At 42.2% G+C, this 22,249-nt stretch overlaps 2 protein-coding genes across 4 annotated transcripts in view; both read left to right on the top strand.

The window, feature by feature from the left end:
* Positions 1 to 1,189: 1,189 nt before the first annotated feature.
* glis3 (GLIS family zinc finger 3) lies at positions 1,190 to 14,968 on the top strand. Its single transcript, XM_017435737.3, has 10 exons — positions 1,190 to 1,560; positions 2,117 to 2,577; positions 3,055 to 3,217; positions 3,298 to 4,441; positions 8,325 to 8,486; positions 8,589 to 8,699; positions 10,301 to 10,418; positions 10,612 to 10,684; positions 12,718 to 12,875; positions 13,457 to 14,968. The coding sequence occupies exons 2-10, from the start codon at positions 2,223 to 2,225 to the stop codon at positions 13,576 to 13,578; spliced, it is 2,406 nt and encodes an 801-aa protein (XP_017291226.1). The 5' UTR covers positions 1,190 to 1,560; positions 2,117 to 2,222; the 3' UTR covers positions 13,579 to 14,968.
* A 1,600-nt stretch (positions 14,969 to 16,568) lies between these two features.
* Positions 16,569 to 22,249, top strand: part of rfx3 (regulatory factor X, 3 (influences HLA class II expression)) — a 17,169-nt gene continuing 11,488 nt past the window's right edge. For 2 of the 3 annotated variants that reach the window (XM_037979353.1, XM_025010466.2), the window contains exons 1-5: positions 17,122 to 17,408; positions 18,060 to 18,148; positions 18,242 to 18,381; positions 21,045 to 21,157; positions 21,273 to 21,361. In XM_037979353.1, the coding sequence (XP_037835281.1) occupies positions 17,403 to 17,408; positions 18,060 to 18,148; positions 18,242 to 18,381; positions 21,045 to 21,157; positions 21,273 to 21,361 (437 nt within the window). In that variant the 5' untranslated portion in view covers positions 17,122 to 17,402. Of the gene's footprint in view, positions 16,823 to 17,121; positions 17,409 to 18,059; positions 18,149 to 18,241; positions 18,382 to 21,044; positions 21,158 to 21,272; positions 21,362 to 22,249 lie in introns of those variants that run through there. The other variant, XM_017435742.3, reaches the window with a different exon arrangement.

Genomic DNA, 22,249 nt, shown 5'->3' with positions numbered 1-22,249 from the left:
ACGATATCATGGTTCACACATATACATAAGATTGTGACTGAGATGAGTAGAATCGTCTCAATAATTCGGTGTAATGCCTGATTTATGTCTCCCGAAATAAGAAAATTAGCATCCCAGTCTTCAGTCCTGTGTCACCTTGACGACTGTCCAGCTGTTTGCTTTAGTGCTTCAGAACAGATCTGGATGAACTGCAGATGGTTCCAAATAAAGCTGCGAAGATGAGCACTTGGCTGTCGTTTTAGAACTAACGTTAACTTCCTGCATGCAAGCCTGACACGGATGAAGGTCAGTGACGGACGAGTACGCGGCCTTCTTCTTACTTTTTAATATAAAAACCTTTTAGCCTTTTTCTCACAGTTATTACCCACCTGTAACGGACATGGTTTTAATCCAAGACCAGCCTCTGTTGTTTCCTGTGACTCTCCCTCTGCCCAGAACTAACGCCCACGCAAAAACAGCTACGTGTGTACATACAGAGGCATCTCATACTGGATTACGCTGCCTTGGAAATTACATCGACTGGTGATCATGACAGTTTAAAGAAAAGAACCTTTAAAAATAAATCGATAATTCATAATGAAATAATAATAAACTGAATGGACGAGTGGATCCAATGAGGGAATTACTGTAGTTGTACTTGCTCTGCATTTTGGTTTTCTATGTGATTTTGAGCTGCAATGATTGGAATACTGTGATATGTTTGTATTGTAATGCGTGTGGGTGTGGACCCCAGGAACAATAGGCTCTAATATGTTAGAGACTTCATTAAATAAATCAGTAAATAAAAGACCTTAAAAAGCAGGACCATGGTTAAACATTTCTGCCATACATGGCCTCATATATATTATTCTTAATAATCAATTAAACACCACAGCACCTCCACACAGTGTCTAAATTCAGGCTCAGGACTCACACCTGGTTGTCATCCTGCTGATTAAAAACACCTGATTCTAATTTGTCCTTACCTAATTCTTTTACAGTTTACAGCTAACCTATTTAACTAATCTAAACAACTACTATTAGGCTACTACTACTACTACTACTACTACTACTACTACTACTACTACTACTACTACTACTACTACTACTGCTACTGCTTTTTATATATTAAAGCGCAAAAAACGGTGATAACAGTGAATGCACGCGCTCACAGACGGGCTCCGACACGCACGCGCAGTAACGCGCTGGGCATCGGCGCGTGACCGGTACTGACTTACCAAAGGAAAAAAAACATCCTTAATAATTCACTTATAAGGTGCACTTCGTTAGAAAAATGACGTCGTTCCCACACAGCCGCGCCAAGGGCAAAAGTGTAACCGGGAAGAACAAGAAGAAGAAGAAGAAGAAGAAGAGGAGGAAGAGGAGAAAGAAGAAGAAGAAGAAGAAGTTGCGAGAAACGGAGGAGTGAGTGAGCAGCAGCTCCAGGGAAGCGACGGAGGCATTCCTCTCAGTTTTCACTTTTCCTGAACTTTGAGAGAAAGCCGTCAGTTTGTGTGTGCGCGCGGAGGGAAGGAGAGCTTCACCCCGACATGTTTGTTTGGGGAAACTTTGGAACAACAGGTGAGTGAACGCGCTGTGGACTGTAAATATTGTGATTATAACTATTAAAGTTCACTATTTAAACTACTTTTATGGCTGAGCAGCTTAGAAGACGATTTTTGTGAACAACTATGAATACTAAACTTTAATACACTTGGTTTACCTTTTGTTTAATCGCTTAATAAACTATATTTTTATGAATGTGGTGATTGTCCACATAATGGCTGTTCAAACCCTCAGGCACTTTAATTCCTAAATGTTGCTGTTTCATTGTTTAGTACATTATTTAAAACTTATATGTTATTTATTTATCCAGGTAAAAGTCTCACTGAGATAAAGAAAAAAAAACTTTAATTTTTAAAGACAGACCTGGCCAAAAAGGCAGCAACAGAACAAGAAATATATTACTTAATAAAACATACAACAGATGAACTGAGGCATGCTGTAGCTTTTTGGCATTGTCTTGCTGAAATATGAAATAAGCAAGGCCTTCCCTTAAAGTTGTTGTTGTCTGGAAGTTGTTTATATAATCCAGAACTGTTTGTTTGATCTTTTTTTGTTTTGTTTTGTTTTCTAGGTGTGAGCCTTAGATCCCAACTTTCTGAATAAAACAAAGGTCCCAAAAAAATCTTGAATCTGCTTCCTTGTGAGCACGGGTCCCCTGGGGAGGCTTCGCTCCAGCCATGAGCGGAAAAGGCTGCCAGCTGCTCGTGTCTCCCTGCAGTGCGTCCCCGTCGCTGAGCATGATCCGGGGCCACCAGCCCCAGTCCATCAGGATGCCCGTGTCCTCCCCTCAGCACGGCGAGACAACTGGCACTGCGAAGAGAGGAGGCGTCCACTCTTTGAGCTCCGGGAAGCAGTGTGGAGGTCAAGTCGTCCTGCCCACCTTGACCCTCCGCAGGCAGGTGCTGATCAACGGGAAACATCTGACCGGGCCCGGAGCGTGCCCACAGCAGCAACCTGCTCATCACGCTCCGAATACAACAGCGACAACTAACAAAGCGTCGAGACTCAGCCCAGCGAACCACAGTTTCAGAGGTAAAACCAAAGTGTTGTCAGATGAAAGTCCCTGTGGAGCTCTATTTTGTGACGAAGGAACATCACATCTACATCGTAATTCAGTCATCAGTTTCTCTAAAAGTCAAAATGATTTACCATGAAGTTCCTTATTTCTGTTCTGCTCACCTCGCTTTTGTCTTCTTGCCAAACCCTTTATCTTATTTATTGATAATTTACCAGGCAGAAAACCAGAACATAACCTTTCTACAGGAAAATGGTGGAAGGTAAAACCCTTATTAGTGATTAACAGAGCAGAGTGTTTCCACTCCATTTATGCTACACTACAATCTAGTGTGAAAACCTATAGGGGAAAAGTATTGCATTTGATTTTGATGTTTTTGTTTTGTTTTGTTTTTTTCAAATGTGGTTAAAGCTTCTGCTCCGCTGAAACTTGTGTGCTCAAGTCTAGTATTGTCTATGTCAATTTTTAATAAATATTTGGCTCGTGTTCATCAGATTTTGCAGTCTCTGGGTCCACGTTGGATGTTTGTGGTCAAGCTGCAGGCGTTAACCTAACAGTAACCAGTAGCTCCGTAGGTGTTCACCCAAGCCAGCCTTACCCTGCAGTGCCTCAGCCACCATCATGCCCTGGCATGCCAGCTCCTCACACCGATGCCAGGTGAGCACTATCAGTAAGTCTGTTTGATGATGAGCTCTCAACAAAATGCTCCGAAAATCAACAAAACTAATATCTTTCAGGTCCTTGCTGTCCAGAGAATCTCTGGCATCCACTACCCTCAGCCTGTTTGAAACACAGTCGGTGTTTAGTGGCAAACATGACTGGCCATATGGTTACCGTGTGCTTCCTCCCGTGGGACTACCTCACAACTCTGCCCAGGCTAGTGAGGGTGGCGAACCGTTCAGGCTGTCCCCTGGCACAGCCATGTCGGGCACGACCGTATCAGGTGGCACGAGCACCTCTGCCTCCCTGCCCTCGTACCTCTTTGCGGGTGAGGCCGGAAGCCCCCGACAGTCCCGCACAAAGAAGAGAGCCCTCTCCATGTCGCCTTTGTCAGATGCTATGGGTATCGATTTTAACGCCATCATACGCACCTCGCCGACCTCGCTCGTGGCTTACATCAACGGTTCCCGCAGTTCTCCGTCCTCGCACTTCACACTTTCACCCGTTCACTCTGAGGGCTATGGTCATTTCCTGGGGGTGAGAGGTCACTGCATACCCCAGAGCCATCCCTACAGCATGCTGAGCTCCTCCCAAGCTCTGGCCCCGCTGTCAGAGTGTGGCCATCTGCAGATGCTTGAGGAAGGAGGGGATTTGGAGGGCCAGATGGCTAACATGATGGTGGAGCAGCAGTGCCTTCCAGATGAAGAGGGGATCCTGGAGACGACTTCAGACAGCTGCAGCCAAAGCGTCGGCAATATTCTGCCACCGCTACAGTTAGAGCCGGCTCTGTCGACAACTGTCCAAGAAGCTGCTGTTCCACAAAGACCTCCACCGCCTTACCACTCACACCAGCACATAAAATTCTCTAAGCATCATTGGAAAATAAAGGCACCTTCTCAAGATCCTTTCACACAGGTTTCCATGCTTCCTCACAGACACACAGTCGGATTTTTACCCCAAATTCCCATGCTGGAGGAGGAGGAAGGTGAGGTGGAGGACTATGGCACCCATTGCTGCAGGTGGGTGGACTGCAGTGCAGTTTACGACCAAAAGGAGGAGCTGGTAAGGCACATAGAGAAGATGCATGTGGACCAGCAGAAGGCTGAAGATTTCACGTGCTACTGGGCAGGATGTCCGCGCAACCTAAAGCCGTTTAACGCCAGATACAAACTTCTTATCCACATGAGGGTCCATTCAGGAGAGAAACCCAACAAATGCTCGGTACACCTTCTATACATCATACATGTCTATTACAACTCATCTTTCTGAATTCAATACTCTTATTTCTTCCATTTAATTAAAAAAGAAATCCTTGTTGAATGCGTTGCCTACATAGCAAAGCTTCCACTCAATCAGATTACTTTTTTTTCCCCTCATATGTGAAGTGAATGACTAAATGCCTTCAAAGCAGAACCATCATGAATGATAGAGCGCAATTTGAGTCTGTGTCATTCAAAGCAACAGTATCTAGATGAATGGTTTAAACCTTCAGGCTCCCAAAAAAGCTTTTATCAGGGTAAATGCCTTCATGTGCAACGATATTTAGCCAGAGTTTAGATCAAATATGGCCTCACTCTCCTCTTAACTCAAGCCATGGAGCAATTAGCAGAGCTCTGTGACAATTGGCACGGGAGTTAACTCAATTATATTGTTATTAAATAAGCACAAAGAAGGTCTAGCACTTTAGATTTGGCATGGCACAATGGGTCTTTAGAAGCTATTGGGGCTGTCGGCAGCCATGGCTTCTCCAGACCTCTGCCTTACAGAACTTGGCTTTCATTCTGGGAAGGTGATGCCCAGTATTCCAGTTCTGTACACATTTGCTTCTTTGGCCAGAGAGAGAGAAAGCTTATCCTTTTTTGTTTTTTTCAGATGTCAAATAAAGATGACTCTGTAGCTTGGTTACTACAGTTTAGGCAAAAAGACAAGCATTTGTATTCTCTCATAACAACAATATTATCTTTGTTCGCCCTGACATAGCATGCTAGTGTGTTGCAGCCCATTTATGTAGCCAAACAAGCAAATAACTGATTTTAAATGGGATCTATAAGCACTTTGTTACCAGTAGCCAGATACAAAGACTCAGCTTGTTCTCATTTCTTAATCTGACAAACTTATAATAGTATTTTACCTGTGTCAGATCTATACAGAATTTCTTAAATATACTCTGAAAAACTTCCTCTGGGTTGGGGCTGAGAGATTCCTTCCCTATATATATATATTATAGTTTTCTGTCCATAATATTTCATTTTTGATGAAAAGTTGACGGCAGATTAGATTCAGATTAGTTGGGTTTTTTTTAACACGTCAGAAAAAAGGCCAACATCGTCTCCAAAGACTCATGCAGCCATTGGCACCGCGGATTATTTATAGACCGTATTGTCTTCTTTGCCTGTTCCTCACTCCCACTGTGAAAACATTCGAGACTTGGATGAGTAATTAACAAACCATCGGCAAAACACGCTTCATGTTGGTGCTTTCAACAAGCTAATTATTAACATCATGCATACCTGCTGCCGACCTTCTGCTCCAAAATACTTACTTATTAGTTGAAGCCCGCTTTGTTGCCATGGCGCTGCCATTGTTGGATGTTTCTATGATCTCTGTAATTATTCAATGAAGATTTATGGTCACATCTTATTACCAAAAGTAGAACCTGTACGTGTGTTTGTTGTGCTATAAATATCTCGACTGTAAAAAGAAGAAGTTGCACAATTTCCTCACAAGTCCCCTGACTTTAATCACATATTTTCAAGCCGTATGCTAATGCTTTAGGCTTTGCTTCTCTTTACACAAAACTTATCGTCAAGTAGGACGTGACTGCTCAAATCTGGAGGTTAAAGCGTGAGCGTGAATGGAAACGATGGGAGTGTAAGAGCCAGTTTTTCTCCAGAGATGATTGGCAGATAAATAATCAGCTTGACGTGTGAAATTCTCCAGCCAGCAGCACAACAAAGAGGCAGCTCCTGTTACACAGTGGACATAAAGGACAAGCCCAGACTCGTACTTGTTCGCAGACAATTGAACCGCTTCATAAGTTCTTGACTCATTGCCATTTTAAACATATAAGGTTTTACGAGCATTGATTGTCCCTATTTCAAAGGAGTTTAACGAATGTGATGCCAGCTGTGATTTGTGGACACGTGTTTGGATATATCACGTACGTCACATTTTGCTGTTTGCATGGATACGTTACTGTGTCGAGGAAGGTGGTTCAGATTGTCCCGATTATTAGAATACAGGTGGCATTGCCCAGTTTATTTCTTGTTCTTGGTACTACAATCTTCTGGCAGTGATTTGGTAGTCATTATGTATGTGTTGGATTTTAAAACAGTTTAATAAAGCCCTGTACATTTCTATTTGGGTGCTGAAAAAACTGGAAAAGTGCAAAGTTTTTAATTAGAGAAATGTATGAAGCCCTTTTATACAAAAAAATGAGGTGAAGGAAAAAGAGCAAAGTTGCACATGACTAGTAAAACTGGGCGTAGCGGGGATTCAGAGGGATCGGACCTCAGGCTGGGAACTGGGCACTGGACTGAGTCGGCTGGCACAGTCTGCAGCTGTCATTGTTCAGCTGGGGCATGAGTACCTGCCAGGACCTGTCAGACGTTGGCTGTGAGACCGAAGAGCCACACTGCTTCCCTGTTCAGCCCAGCCGGTCCTTGTGACACACTAAAAAGCCGTCTTCATGAGAGCTTTGTGACACAGAGAGGCAGAGAGTACCCACCTCTGGACCAGCAGCACGGAGGCCTGCCAGGAGTTTGGCTTTATGTCCATTCTCGCTTGTCTGGCCAGTTTGGTACTAATAGACTTTATCTTTGTCAATGCTTTTTTTTTAATCAAGCAGGTGTTTGTTTTATTTAACTTTACTAAACCCAATTCCTTATAACCTTCTTCATTCTGATATGTTCTGCTAAATACTCTGCATGAAGAAGAGTCTGAATTAAAACGAATGCACCGATTTTCTCATGAATGGAAGGGAAATATTTGAAACATTTTTTTTGTCCCTCTCTTCTGTTTTGTTGCATTCCCAATTTAGTCAGTTTGCTTTGGCCAAATATTAAGAATTTTCTATGTTCTGCCTCCATATAATAATAATAATAAAAACTGGTTGGCACTACATTGTTTTTGCTCAATAGCTTTCCCGGGAAAAAAAAAACGTAATGAAAATCTATTTTCAAGTTCAATTGCACAAACAAGATGAGCTCGTTTGAGTTATCTTGACAGGAAATAACTGTTGTATTGAGAGAGAATGGCAAGTATTTCTAATATTGGAGGAGTTGAGGGGGGAGTTCATCTGGCTTCGGCGGTTATGACTAAGAGGTATTAGTATGTGAGGAATCCAGTCTTGGAAGAAAACTAACAATATTAGACATGGTCTGTGTGTTTTGTCCATGAGGCTTAGTCAGGGCATACCAAACACCCCCCATCCGCCTCCTCCTCTTCTCCTCCCAACCCCCTAGGGAGAGGGCAAACGTGGTTTTGGACTCTCAAAAAATTTTTAACTTGGATGATTCAGATGTTTTAGTGGTGAAGTCACAGGTCGCATGATACCGCAGCACGCTGTTTTGTTGGCTGGGCATTAAGAATCGGCTCTAGATGGTTCACTAAAAGTGACTTTTGTTTTGTTAACTGATAGCTGCCAACCGCTGCCAAGGTGATGCAAGACAGAAGGCTGGAAACACACAAAGCAGTGTGGTCATGCATGTAGAAATACTGACCCCTGCTGGTCACAACGCGTTTAAGTCAAATCTGAAATTTGTCTGAAGAGCAAAATGAATTCCTAAAAACAGCAGCATTGTAACAAAAACTGCCTTCCAAAAGCTTTAAACCTTGATTTTATCTAGGAGCCATTTCAGTGTAAGTCACTTTAATAAAATATTAGTGTGACAACAAGGCCATGCATGTCAGCAAAGTGACAGTTTTTCATTCAGAAGGGTGTCTATACATCCCCTATGCTTGTCTCTTTTATACTAAGTATATTCTTGAGTGAGGCCATCCTGAAAAAAAAAAAGTCATTTTACTTAGGCTTGTATTTGTAAAAACTGCTAATCTTTCGCACCATACAGCTTCAACAACACTCAGTGCTTGTATGTTTTTACAGTTCGAAGGCTGCAACAAGGCTTTCTCTCGGCTCGAAAACCTGAAAATTCACCTGCGCAGCCACACGGGTGAGAAGCCCTATCTGTGTCAGCACCCCGGATGCCACAAGGCCTTCAGCAACTCAAGTGACAGAGCTAAACACCAGCGCACGCACCTGGACACGGTGAGCGGCAGCACAAACGCGTAGGTAGTTACGAATGTTATTTTAATCCTTGTGGATCAGCGCAGGACTCACATATGTGCTTACGTTGCTGTGGCTGTGCAGAAACCATATGCGTGCCAGGTGCCGGGCTGTGCAAAACGCTACACTGATCCCAGCTCATTAAGGAAACACATGAAGTCCCATTCTACTAAAGAGCGGCAGTTACGGAAGAAGGCAAGCAACACAACTTGTCACTTTTACCTTTTTTACTCTGTTTGTTTTGGAGAATCACAAAGTCTGATTGACAGTCACTAAACTGTATTTTTCCTTATTTTAAAAAAGACTTCACTTTGATGAGCTGCTGGACTCCAAAAGCAATCCCCACTTCCTTAACATCTAACATCAAATAAGCCTCTCTAACATATGCCACACATTTCGTTTTATTTAATTCAATCATTCTAATTAGTTCACTGACTGAATCTCCATCCCACTCAGTTAGCTCTGCGTCTTAACTGTACACAGATGATCATTACATTTAATTAAAGTTGTGCATGCAGTCAGAAGGAAATATTCAGCAGTATGGTTCGTCAGTTTATGCGTGTCCCTTGGTTAACACAGACAGAGAAAGGGTTTAAACTGGTTTGTTTTCCTGTTGAGAGCCACTCCATTGGAAAGTTTCTTTTTTTTTTAGCAGCGCAGTGTCGAAATTAGGATATTTGCACGTGTGTGATAAATGCTCTTTAACTTTGAGGTTTGTGTAACCATAGATACTGACAAAGAAGGTGAGTTATTATTTAAAAAAAATGTGTCTACAGCATGCTCGGCTTCTTTCATCTGTAAATCTACAATAAATGACAAATGTTTGCTGTGATTTCAGGGATTACTACATGTTGCATTTCTCACCTACCAGTACAAAAACCTAACCAGAACAAACATATGTGTGATGTACAGACTTTATTTTATAATCAAACAAAGGAAAATATTGCACAACCTTTATATATATATATTTTTTTTTGTTTGTTTGCAGCAATTTGACCTAAATTGCCATCAGGTTTTCACACTAGATCACAAATTTTGTCGTTTAAAGAGCAATGAAAATAAATTAGTGCCACATATTTTTTAAAAGGCTAAATTGTGTGAATTTTTGAACACAGGGATTTTTCATTTTTCAGCTAGATTCTCTTGGGATTTGATAAATAGAGGCTTTACTCGATCTGTATTTTTTCCAAGCCGTTTCTAATAAGGGCTACCCAGAGAAATATTGGTTGAAATCAGATTATGATGCAACTCTTTTGTGCAGAAAGCAAGAACTGCTTCCAAACGTTTTAGTTACTAAATATCCGCCCCGAGGAACACCCTGAACATCAGCTTGAAGGACTTTTTGCTCATTCATGGCATCTTCAGCTCAGGGACGTCGGCTGGTTACGCCACACAGCTTACTTCAGATCCTGACACAAAATCTTCTTAGATCAGGTTGACGTAGTCGTTACAGAACCCATATGATCTTAGTTTACTCAGTCTTTGCTAGGTTTGCTTATAAGTTCAGAGGTGATGGTATCAGGAATGCTGATATTTTGCTTCAAAGCAAAGGCGAGTGCCAAACGTATCTAAAAGCTGCCGTGTTTCACATATTGAAACAAAATGTTACGCTTCTTAAGTACTTTTTTTTTTCAACTGCTTCCTATTTAATTTTTTTAGTTAAAGTAGTAATATTACAGATGACATATTGCACCCTGATACTAGAATCTTAGTGTAGAGGCAGCATGAAAATTAAAACCGAATATGCACGCTGTCTGTCTCTATTTATGTTTACTTCTGCCGTGTGATTTCTGCAGATGAAAGCCTCTGCTGATGCAACCCAAGACACACTGACAGACTGTTTAACCATCCACCCTCTGCATCCAAATCTTTCCCCTCTGGCAAGGCTAGACAACAATGTGAACCCAGCTCTTGGTGCGTCTCATGAGTCATACTCCAGCACATCTAAGCCCTGGCTGTTTGCATAAACACATTTGATAAGTGAAGAAGAAGAAGAAGAAGAAAAAAAAAATGCATGCATAACCTTATGCCCCTGCAACCATGTGCACATAATAGGTTTATCCATTAGATTCACAGCCCTGAAGTGTCTGTCATCCCTGTTCCTCAGCTGCAACGCAAGGACGAGAGTCTTACAGCGGCTCCCACCTGGCCTTGCTGGGCTCCTTACAAGAAAACTACAGGTTGGTTTTGGTGGTGTGGTTTGGAGTTATGAAAAGCATTTTAAAAAAATACAGATAAGTTAAACAGTTTCATCTATTGCGCATGTATAATTGAAAAATAATTCAAATCCCACTTCATGTTGTTTCCAAAAATAGTTCATTTAGTGCTGCTTAGTGAAGCCAAATCACATCTTTAGAACTGTAACCAACGCAAATTTAAATGCTTTCAATTTTTTTTTTTTTTTCCTTTTTCCTTTTCATTTACTGTCAGGCATCAATATGACAAACATAATTAAAATGATTAGTTTTAAAAATGTACTATTTTGTGATATAAAGCCTCCCAAAGGTTTTCAAGTGTTCTTGATGTTTGTTTGTTTTTATTGTGTGTATTTAGGTGAGTGTTCTGTATAGAAAAAGGGGTGTTTTGAGGGGGTTGGGGATAGCCAGAATCCTATTTCCCTTGTCAACCCGTAGAAAAGCATCTCTTCATCTACTCACTTCAAAGAAAGTGATAAAGGATTTCTGTCGTTCTGAGCAGCCAGATGCTTACGGCTCCTCGCTGGGCTCTGATTGTTCTAGGATCAGCGGTAGGCCGAAGCATTCACTACAGGACTCTGCGCAGACAATCGACCTGTGAGAGCGGACCTTGCCTTGCCTCATTGGTCTCCACCGCTAGCATCAATGGATGCTATAGCCACCGCCAAGAGCCGCGAAGGAATTCAATGAGTGAATCATAAAATCTAGAAAATGCAATTTAAGGTCTAATAGGCGAGGAGAGAATGCCGTAATTACTGTTTTAGTTGTTAAATCAATCGTAAAATCCTTGTAGCTGCTTTCTGTACACTTTCTGGTAACACACTTAGTTCTGACTCAGTGGTTGTGTTTGAATAAGTAAGTATATTCTTGTCATTTAAAAGTAAACATGTAAAAGTTTTACTTGACCGTAACAGCAGGGATGTCAGCATTGCTTCAGGATAACATTAAATGTTGGTTCTTCTTTGATTATTGATTGATGTTATCGTTAAAAATTAGTATCTATAAAAATGTTATTAACTTTTGTAAAAAAAATAAGCAAAGAGAAAGATTTAAAATCTGAGATCAGTTGCTGAGATCAGTATTCTTAGGTGGTTAAAATTACTATAGGTAAACTAAAAAAATTTCAACAATGTGGAGCAGGAGGAATGGTTTTTATTTTTTTTATCAAATAGGGGAACATATTGCAACAACATACTGTAGCAGATAGTTCATATTGTTGCTCCTGTCCTGGCTTTTTGTTTGCTGTCATCAAGTTCAAAACTACTTTATTTGTTCCTAAAAATGGTGCAATCTCTTAGTTTAAAAACTGATATCTTTACTATGTTCTATTGTGAATAATATATGGGTTTGTGAGATTGGTAAAGCACTGCACTCTGTTTTTATTTACGTTTCAACTTTTTCAGAATCGGGATCGTATGATAGATAAAGGTAGAGCACAGTGTTTCAGTTCAGTGTTTGGCTCTTTGATCCCTTTAGCTAGTCCAAAAAGGCCCTCTGGAGGAAAGGAAAAGCCCATTCTGCTCCCGTACAAGTCATGTTTGATCATTTGATTTGATGCATATTAAACTCTTTTGCAATGAGCTGAAAGCGCTAACCTCTGCAGAAGCCCCCGTCTAAATAATTAAAAACGTGCCGTGTGGGGTTTTAGCCAAAGGATATTGTTGCTGCCAACTTTTTATGATCGAGTTAGCCTTTGACATTAGTTGTGTTCCTCCAGAAGTCGGTCCTGTTATACACAAAACTAAATAGGAAAGATTCTTACCCATTTTTTTAAAGCGAAATGCCACAGTCTCAACTTGAACAGTGCAGAGGATGGATACACCAAAGGCAGAACTCCTGAGTGTATTCAGATTTAACAAAAAGGATACAGCCTTGAAAGCACAACATGAAGAACAAGTGTCATTAATTTAGACGTTGCTGTTCGAGGTTCTTTGTGCCTTCTTGATAAGAAAACGTGTGCAATCTTCTCCGTGTCGTCTCTGCGAGCAGCGTATTTACTTTGGTTTGAAATCTTTCAGGTTTGTTGATCCTTCTCCTCATCAGCCCATCCCTGGAGACCCGTGTGGGCCTTGCTCCTCCAGCTGCCACCCGTGTCCTCCCAGTGGACCGTCCCTGCAGAGCAACTGTGATCTGAAGCAGCTCGACCAGCCTCCTGACGTGGCGGATCCGAGACCCGGTACCCAAAAGTTTCCCAATCGCATCAGTGTTGAAGTTTGTCAGAATGCTCTAAGATGGTAACAGAAGCGTTTCAGCTCGTTCAAACAGACTGTCCTGGCACGTACATATTCACAAACAGGTTATTCCGATGTACGACTTACACATTTTTCTGTTTGTCTTCATGGTGTGTAGCACAGAGCTGGAGATTTTTCCCTTTTTTTTTCTGTTTAGACTTAATCAGTTAGCTTTGCTCTGCACTCCTTTAAATAGATCACTTATATTCCTGTTAGACTTGACAGCCACAAACATGTTGACAAGGTTTTCTGAAATGCAGGTTCAAAGCAGCGTTTCTACTAGAATGTGTCATTTAGGACTAAAAGAGCGATGTTTTTCTCTTTTAAAATAAAGTACAATCTCTCAAGTTTGTGTTAATGCTGCCTTTTCTGCTGTAGTCAGTAACCACAATGGGGTGACTGCTTCACAAACAGCTTTTGAAATGTTCCAAGTACACTTTAGAGACAAAGTGGTCAAGGATTTGTATTTCAGCGTTTCAGATCTCGCTCTGCTTACATTTTTCTGTCCCTTTTCACTCATCTGCAGGGTTTGGCGTCCACATCCAAGCTGAAGACACATCGGGCATTTCAGAATTGCACGGTGGAGATTACTTCAGTCTGCTGAACGTCAACACGAGCAAAATCTCCCACGTCTACACGGAAGGATGAAACCGCTCAGCCGTGGGTGTCCTACCTTTGCACTACTTCGTCCCTTTTGCATTTGAATGAACTGTTTCACAGTAAAAGCACAAACATGGTTGAAAGTTAAAAGAATCTGAAACCACAAGGAAGATTTTCTTTTCTTCTTTCTAAGTGGAGGAATTGAGGCTTTTACTCATATGTGTGTATCTGAATCAAGAACTTGGTTTCAGCCCTCCTCGATCAACTCATTGAATGTCCCCGGGGGATCTGAACGTTTACCTACGCAGTTCTTACACAGCTTGTGTGGAACATGTGGTTCTTCAGGTAGTTTCAGGTGGCATTTTCCACAATGTCAACACTGCAATCAAAGCAAAGTATGCAAGACATCTTTTTATTACTTTTTTTTAATTTTTTTTTATTATTTCTTAGAACCATGTCTTGGTCACTATAGTAACAAGACAGCCTTATTAGTTCACTGTAACGTTTGTACATATTACCTGTTGCTTGAATATAGTAACATGCTCTGAGTGCTCCTGTGTTTAGATAATGAGGCAAATTAGTGTTTGTGATCACGGCAGTAGATTTGAGTGCTTTATTATCCTGAATTATTTACATCGCAACATGGATGTCTCCATTTTTTTGGCCACTTTGCATTTCATTTTTATATGGCAAGAAGCTGAACTTATGGACCCTTAAAACCTGCTTGACATAGAGACACTGATAGAATAACTACAATATTAGTTGCTTGTTGCCAATTTTTAACCTAGATGGAAATAAATAAAACTACTAAGAAGCAAAAATGTTTTTTTTTTCCAAACTAAACTTTCTGCAATCAGCAGCAGAACTCTTATTTGTACAATTTGAAAGCACATATGTGTATATCTGGACTGATTTGGAGCAGAGAAGTAAATCATTTGTTTCTTGTTTGGGATTTGCCGCTACCTTGTGTCTCATAGCAATGTGCAGATTTAATGGATTTCTTTGTGCTTCAGTTCTTTTTTTTTTAATTGAATTTTAAGCACCAGCACAGCAGTTTGCACTGTTGCAGCTACGCAGGACTTCCTGTGTGGAGTCTATGAGCAGATTTTGCCTCCCTTGCACAGTCCAAAAATGTACATCTGGGGTTATTTGGTGCTTTCATGTGAACCGGGACGGACTTCCAAGCGCCTCACAACTCTGAACACGACAAAGCAGGTAGGGGGAAAATGGATTAATTACCTTTTTAAAAAGTTGCTTGTACTTTAAAAAGCAGCAGCTTTGGAAGCAATTGACATCATTTAAAAACAAACTTGTGCAACTGTCTCTTAGTAGAGTTTAATCAGAGAAATTAGCGTTATAGCACCAAAGGAGCACTTTAGCATCATTATCTCAAGACATGAATAACATAATACATGAAAGTCAACGTCCAAAATACTTATCCCCCACTGTTTGTTCTTATATTTAAATCTGACAGTACGGATCCTGTTGGCACCAGCCTTCACATCCGCCTGTATAAAAGTGAAAAGACAAACAGTTTAACTTGAAAATAATTCTTTTAGCAAGAGTGTTAAGCTTCAGATGAATTTCAGCAGTTGCCTAGCAACAACAACAACAGCTTTTCCAAAAAGCATCTGTTTAGTAACTGCTAATCAAATAAAAAAAAAAAAGTGCAGTGCAGTGGACACAGGTGGTTAGATAGGCTTTGTGCTCGGTGTGAAGCCTCTTTAACAATACTCTCTTTGTTCGGCCACTGGTCTCACTTATAAAGTTTTGCATGAATGTTTCTGACCTACTTGTGCCGTGTGGCAAAGTGCCTTAACCTGCATTTTTATTTCTTTAAATTTTTTGGGGGGGAGAAGATTCACAGTTTCCATGCCAAATGTCACGCTGCGTGGCGTCAAATCGAGGCTGAATTTTAATTTTTTTTTAAAACTAAATCATAGAGGTGATTGTTGTTTTTTAGAAAAAATTAGTTAATTATAGATAAACGAGCCAAGATGGGTTGAAACTCAAGAAACCCCGTCTACCCATCAGCCTGTGCTCTGCTATGGCTACATGTTCACTCAGTGTGGCGTGTGATAGGCAACAATTCACTCAGATTTCACCCAAAGTGACATTCCACCAGCTCTGCTCCGTTTTGATCCTCTATGAATATATTGCCATGGTAAAGAAAAATGTCAGAAGCTGCTTTAGGGACAGAATCCACCCCCTTCTTCCCCTTTCCCATAATGTCCTGATTGCAAACAGGGTAACCTCCAGGACAGTGGTCTTCAATTAAAAATCAGCAAGTTCTGCCTCAAGACCAGCAAAGCTCCAGAATAGATCTATTTTAAATCCTCCTGCATGCTGGTTTTCTTGACTCTGCATGTTGTATTTTCAGACCTGTACCCCTCCACGGGCTGAGAGGCAGAGGGAAACCGTCAGCCGGATGTGGGGATTACCGTAAATGCTAGAGAAGCTGCGCCACCCAAAAACGGATTACCGTAACTCTTAGAAACGCTGTGCCAACTAAAATGAATTATCTGTGCCACTTATAATAAATTACAGTAACTAGCAAGTAAAATTATAAACATGCATCTTAAATATATAATTTTACTGACATTTAACAAGTGTCCTGGGTCCGAATACGACCACAGTCCAGACCCTTAATTTAAAATGTAAAAAAACAGACACTTTATTGGGTTATTTTACTACATATTTCACCATGTGTCACTTATTTCTTTTCTGTTAAATTATAAATCCGTAAATGACATAAATGTAATAACTTCAAGAGACAATAAATGCTCTAAAAATAAAAGACTCAACATGAATTATTATCAACAAAGGCCTGGTGATATTTATGAACATGACACAATTAATACCTCTTAATAAATAAAAGTGCTGAATTAGTTATAGAGAGGAATATATGTTCTTGTTTGAAATGTTTCATTTGTTGAGTTTTGTTGTCCCTGAAGTCTCCAGAATAAACCAAGAAGTGAGCCCCCCCCCCAGCTTCCACTGCTCAGCAGCCGTGGGAAACCTCTTCTTTCCAGAGCAGCCTTGAACGTGGTGCGTTTAAGGGCGTGAGGACATTTGGGACGGAGGTATATCTGTGCGCTTCAATCTCCTCCCACCTGCCTCGGCGAGAAGGTTGCGCGCCGCCGCCGATGAGTTTTGTAGCAACTGTTGCCCAGTGAGGCAACGCCATAGCCACCGTAGTCCTGGCGACTGTAACCCACCAACAACAACCTCTGGCTCCATCATTACCACCTCCTCCACCATCCTCATCTTCATCAACCAGTCCACGGCTCAGGTTTGGCTCAACTCTTTCCTGTTGTTGTTTTTTTCTTTTTTTTTTTTTTTTTTGTTAGCCCCGAATGCAGCTCGTTTCTCGCGTCGCCCGGATGGATTTTGGGGAGGTGTGTGTGTGTGTGTGTGTGTGGAAGGGGGGGGTGGTGTTATAGCTGAAGCGGATTCGGACGGGCTTCTTTGGTTTGTGTTGTTTTGTGTTTTTTTGTCCGCCGCTGGATGGAGGCTCGGTGACTAGCCGGGGTTGTAGTTTCTTTATAACGTGTTAGCCTTGCTTGCTAAAGGTTCTCCCCCCCCCGCTACACACACCACCAACACACGCACACACACAGACACACACACTCCCGTGGAAACTCACTACCGTAGGAGGTCCTGCTCGCCCAGCAGAAACAAAGCTAACCTGCTTTAAGGAGCGCTTTCGAGGCCGGAGCGTGTTTTAAAAAATGCTTTAATGTTTCATTTATTTTTTTTGTAGTTTTAACTTTCCACGCTGAGTGGTAGCAGAAGCCCGAGGCTAGCCAGTGTTGCTAACTGGTCAGCTGGAGCAGGTGTCTGTTGCTAACGCCAGCGATGCCTCCCTGACAATGCCTGTTGGTGTCCCGGTTTTTATTATTATTATTATTTATTTTTAAGGGGGTAACATTACGGGGGGATATTGCAAGTTTGCCTTTCGGGTCGCTCCACTTTAGTCCGTCCAACAGAATCGGCACGTCAGCTTAGCAAACGGAAAGTGGTGCGAGCTAGCCTTCCACTCACTAACTGGTTGACAATAGCTAAGCCATTACTTTCCCTTTTGTCTTAGGCGGCTTCGCTAGCTCTCCATCTGCCCTCTTTGTGGCATCAGATGGCTGATAAGCTTCTGTGATAACCGCCGGGCTAAGTTCTGCGAGAGGGGGGCCAGCTCGGAGCAAAAAATAACCTTTTTTTGCTGGGGGCTAACATTTGAGCACGTTTGTGTTTTTACTGAACCGTTTGTGCTGAATTTAAAAACCATAAACGGACTGATGCGCGTCAATACGTACCCCCTCTGCTAGTGTTCACAATAATAGACTAAGTTGTGTATGTGTAAGTCTAAAGCTTTTTTTGCTTTCCTAAAAAAAAAATACCCTTTTTTTAAAAATATATTTTTAGGAAAGTGAATAAAACCAGTGTATGTCTATATAACCATTTTTTTCTCCCAATAGAATAAGAAAACTGCATTTAAGGTTTGTTTAATTCTGTAGGTGTTTCATTTAAATCAGATTTCCTGGTGTTGCATCACGTTTAGTCTCGGGTCCACTGGGTCCCCTGTTCACCTGCAGCAACTGATTCCCATTAGGAAAGAAAACAGGTGTGTGTTTGTGTTGTGAGAGGAAGGGAGGGCAGGTGCACCTCCACTGGTGTGGGACTCCAGACATCCTGATTTATCTTCATCCGTCCTCAGCACAAGAGAAAGGGGTAATCAGCAGCAAACGGACCCCGTCCTGAACTTGTGTTTAGTTCAGCCGGACGGATCGTCACCGGGACACTTCGTCCCGACCGCGTCAACGCACTGGCGCTTTCGGTTTGTCCGCCATTCTGCAGGTAAATGCCCCAAAAAATTCAAATCTGTTGACACAGACAACCTAAATTAGCCCCCCCCCCCCTACACACGCACATAAACAAAACTGGATGTTAGGAACTGCCAGCTATCAGATCGTGTTACCACTTACCTGTAGTCCAGAAGGGCAGAAATAGTACCATGCCACCTGCTGCCTGGATCCTGTTGCATTTCCAATCACTTAAAGAGGGGTTGATTAATTCAATTATTCTGTCGGCCATTTTCCTGGTTTAGCTGCATGTTCGGTTTGTAATTCGCCGCAGCCTTCCTTCTGTAATGTTAATGAAATGCTCCATATCTATTTAAATGTGATTTTTTGATTTATTTATTTATTTTACCCCCTTTCCTTCTCCCACTGCTTCCACCTGGCTGTTTCAAAATGAACAGAGTGGATTTTAGAACAGCTGGAACAACTCGTGCACTGCCGCTGCACGATTAAATCTTTTTTTAACATTCGTCTTGTACGGGTTCTTGCACAGATGCAAAGTTTTCGACATTAAAATCAGCATCGCCGGTCCTTGCAATGAAAGTCACTCCCACTTCTCTTTGTGCTTCTAATTCTCCCACCCCCCACCCCTTCCTAAACAAACACAATTCTTTGCATACCCTCTATGACTTAGCCTCCCAATTACATCTCCCTCCACCTGTTTTCCTTCTACCTGATCAAGCCGTGGAGTGGAAAAAGACAGAGAGAGAGAAAGAGAGAGGGAGAATTTCTCCTGGACGTAATCAGTCTTGCTCACTAGCACGTACGTCTACACCTTTCGCTCCCAACTTTGTCGCGGGCAATCATTATTGAGGGAAATTATGGTCCGTTTTTGTGTTTTTCCCCGTCGGTCGCGAACCAGGATTCTTGGGCATGGGATGTTTAGCAGGATGGAACTGAAAGGAGAAAACTCGGGGGCCAAAAAAAAAAATGTTGCACTCCTTGGTGGCTTTTGTTCCTCTGTGTCTTTGTAGGGTTTGCACTTGCTCAGTGGAGCACAGCATTTAAGTGGGCCACAAGGGAGTGCCTGAATGGTGTGGCAGGAGGTATGTGTGTGTGTGTGTGTGTCATTGTGAAGGGGGTTGAGGTGAGGCGACGAGGGTATGCTGTGATGCAAGGGGCTCTTTTCCTCAATTAGGTGGGCTCAGTTGGGGCCATTTGCTTTAGTTTTCAAACTGCTTTGTGGAATATAAATTCTTCCCCCCCGTCTGCAAGTCCCCCTTTTCCTGTCTCAGGATGCAGGAAGCAGAGGGCTACAGGTTGAGCACGAGGCATGACATTTTTATAAGTTTTGTGCTCCGGCTGTGACGCATCAGATTTAGAGATTACAAATATTTGTACTGAACAGTAGTGATTTTTTTTTTTTTTTTTTAATTTCTGCCACTCACAGTAATTGCATTTATTTCCTCAGAGGTGTTCAGTGCTCGTTTTGCTGAAATCCAAAGGTTTCGCGCGCTCGAATATTTACAGAAAAGTACAATTTTTTTTTTTTTTTCTTTCTGTGCCCAGTTTTGGTCTGGTTACCCCAACAGGAACAAAGTGAAAGGGCCTGGAAAGGGGACAGTGCAAGTCTGAAGGTAATGGAAAGGGGCATGCTGTCCCCGGAGTGATTTGAAGCTCTTAGGAGTACCAGCTTAATTAACCAAGAGAGGCTTGTTCATGGAAACTGTGATGGGGAGGAGTTGGCCTTTCCCTGGAAGCATTGGGTGATGGTAGCCACACTGTTATTAACTCAAAAAAACATCGGTTAAGCCCAAGTCTTTCCGCTCACTCCCGTGCTCCATGCTTCAAATTTGCTCGGTTAGGCCAGGCTTAGTAAGTACATCACAGAGTTGTATTAACTGCATTTTCAACAAATGAGTAGACCTGGATAAAAATATATTTTCCTGCTGTTTTGGAAAGCTTTTGTTTTTCAAACTCCTGTGCCCGGGCCCTCAGTCGGAAGCAGCCTGAAGCCTGTAAAAGTGGGGACTGGCAGACAAACGAGAAACAGCATCTATTTAGAGTTTGTTAAATATTAACTTGTTTTATGGCCGCGAATGTGGAGACAGGACCATGTGTCAGTGATGCATGAAGCTCTCGGTACACCGAGTACCACGTGGTGGAAACAGGTGTTCAGGTACGATTGGTCCGGAGCTGCTTTAGTGGCATTGATTTGGGCAAAACATACACTGGGTTTATGGTGACACCTCCTGCTTCCTGTTAGCCTAAGATTAGCTTCTCATTTAGCTGTGTTTTCCACCCTAAGCACACACAAGCGTGGATAGTTACAGAACTTCTGGACTGAAACAGATTATTCTTCTATAGCGTGAAACGCGTGAAGCAGTTTGGTTTTACGTGTCTCATATTAGAGGTTAATGTCACTTCTTTGTGGGGGTTCTGGTTAACCAGATGTTACAGAGCCGTAATGGGATAAAAGTTGTTGCCCGTTGGTGGTTAGCAGCAGAACAGCTCTTGCATCTATGAATGTATTCTTTGGTTAAATGTGTTTTTATTTAACAGGGATATTGGATTTATACAGCTTTGAGTTTATGATGTGGTTATTATGAGATAATAAAGTTGATTCACCCGTGAGGCCAGCAGGTTATAGTTGGGCTGGCTTTCACTTGCTGAGACCATATTTCATCTCCTGATAGTCTGTGTCCTGTCCCCCCCGTTCAGGCGCCATGCAGACCCCTGAAGCAGGCGCTGACTCCACCTCCACTGTCCCCCTTCAGACCACCGTGCCTGTCCAGCCTAGCGGCTCCACCCAGCAGGTGCCTGTCCAGCAGCAGGTACGTCCCCGGCTTCTTTTTTTTTTTTTTTTTAATTATTATTATTATTATTTTCCGCCGCCTCGTTTGGATCCGAACAAATCGTTTGAAGCTGCTGCGATTTCTCTTTCGCCAGGCCCAGACTGTTCAACAGGTTCAGCATGTTTACCCAGCACAGGTGCAGTATGTCGAGGAAAACAGTGGCGTCTACACCAACGGCAACATGTGAGTCAGTCTGCTACCCGGCTCCAGAAATATCAACACTCCATCCCTGCAGCCTGGCGTCTCTCTCTCTCTCTCTGTCTCTGTCTCCGTCTCTCTCTGTCTCCTCCCAAGTCTCTTCATGTGATCATTCATGTCACAAGCACATGATGTTGCGGGAGCACAGTTGTCTTTTATGTTTTGATTTCTCCTTTTCGTTGAGGAGCTTGCAGTCATATGCCTTTTATTGTACTCAGTCACCTGAACATGACCAGAAGTAGGCTCAAGCTGCGTTTGTCCCACTGTGGACAGCGCGAACATGTCGGCGTATGTCACAGACAGTGTTACTTCTACAGCTGGTTTATGTAAGAGGAGCTGGTGGACGATGGGTGAGCACGAGGCGAACGTTAACATATTATAGCTCCTTTCATACGGTCGCGGCTTTTCATTCACCTTATGGTAAACAAAGATATCCTAATAAATGTTTATTCCAGGAGGTTCATCTTCTACTGCACTGACAGCAGGGAGGCTGTCCTCCTGTCAGTTTTAACAGTTTGTTCCTTTAATATAATCTACTCTGTTACTGCTGTGCGGTAAAGTTCTCAATAATCTGATTGTCAGTTGTTTAAAAAAGAATAACGCCCACTCACCGTATAAGTTAAGAGAGATATTTTCAGCTGCTTCCATAAACGGCAGTCTTGATATTTTACTTTACTGCAATGTGCTTGAAATGCTAATGAAGTAAGGTGATAGGGCATCGTGTGAGAATAGTGAACCAAGTTAAATTATTCTGCTGCTCAGTTTGGTGCAAATGCCAAGTACTGCCAATACCAAGAAGTGTGAGGAACACTCATAACAAAATGGTTGTTGTTGTTTTTGTTGTTTTTTGACCCCCCCCCCCCCCCCCCCCCC

The sequence above is a fragment of the Kryptolebias marmoratus genome, linkage group LG14 (genome assembly GCF_001649575.2).
Source record: "Kryptolebias marmoratus isolate JLee-2015 linkage group LG14, ASM164957v2, whole genome shotgun sequence".
Taxonomy (NCBI): Eukaryota; Metazoa; Chordata; class Actinopteri; order Cyprinodontiformes; family Rivulidae; genus Kryptolebias; species Kryptolebias marmoratus.
This window is presented reverse-complemented; position numbering and strand designations above follow the sequence as displayed.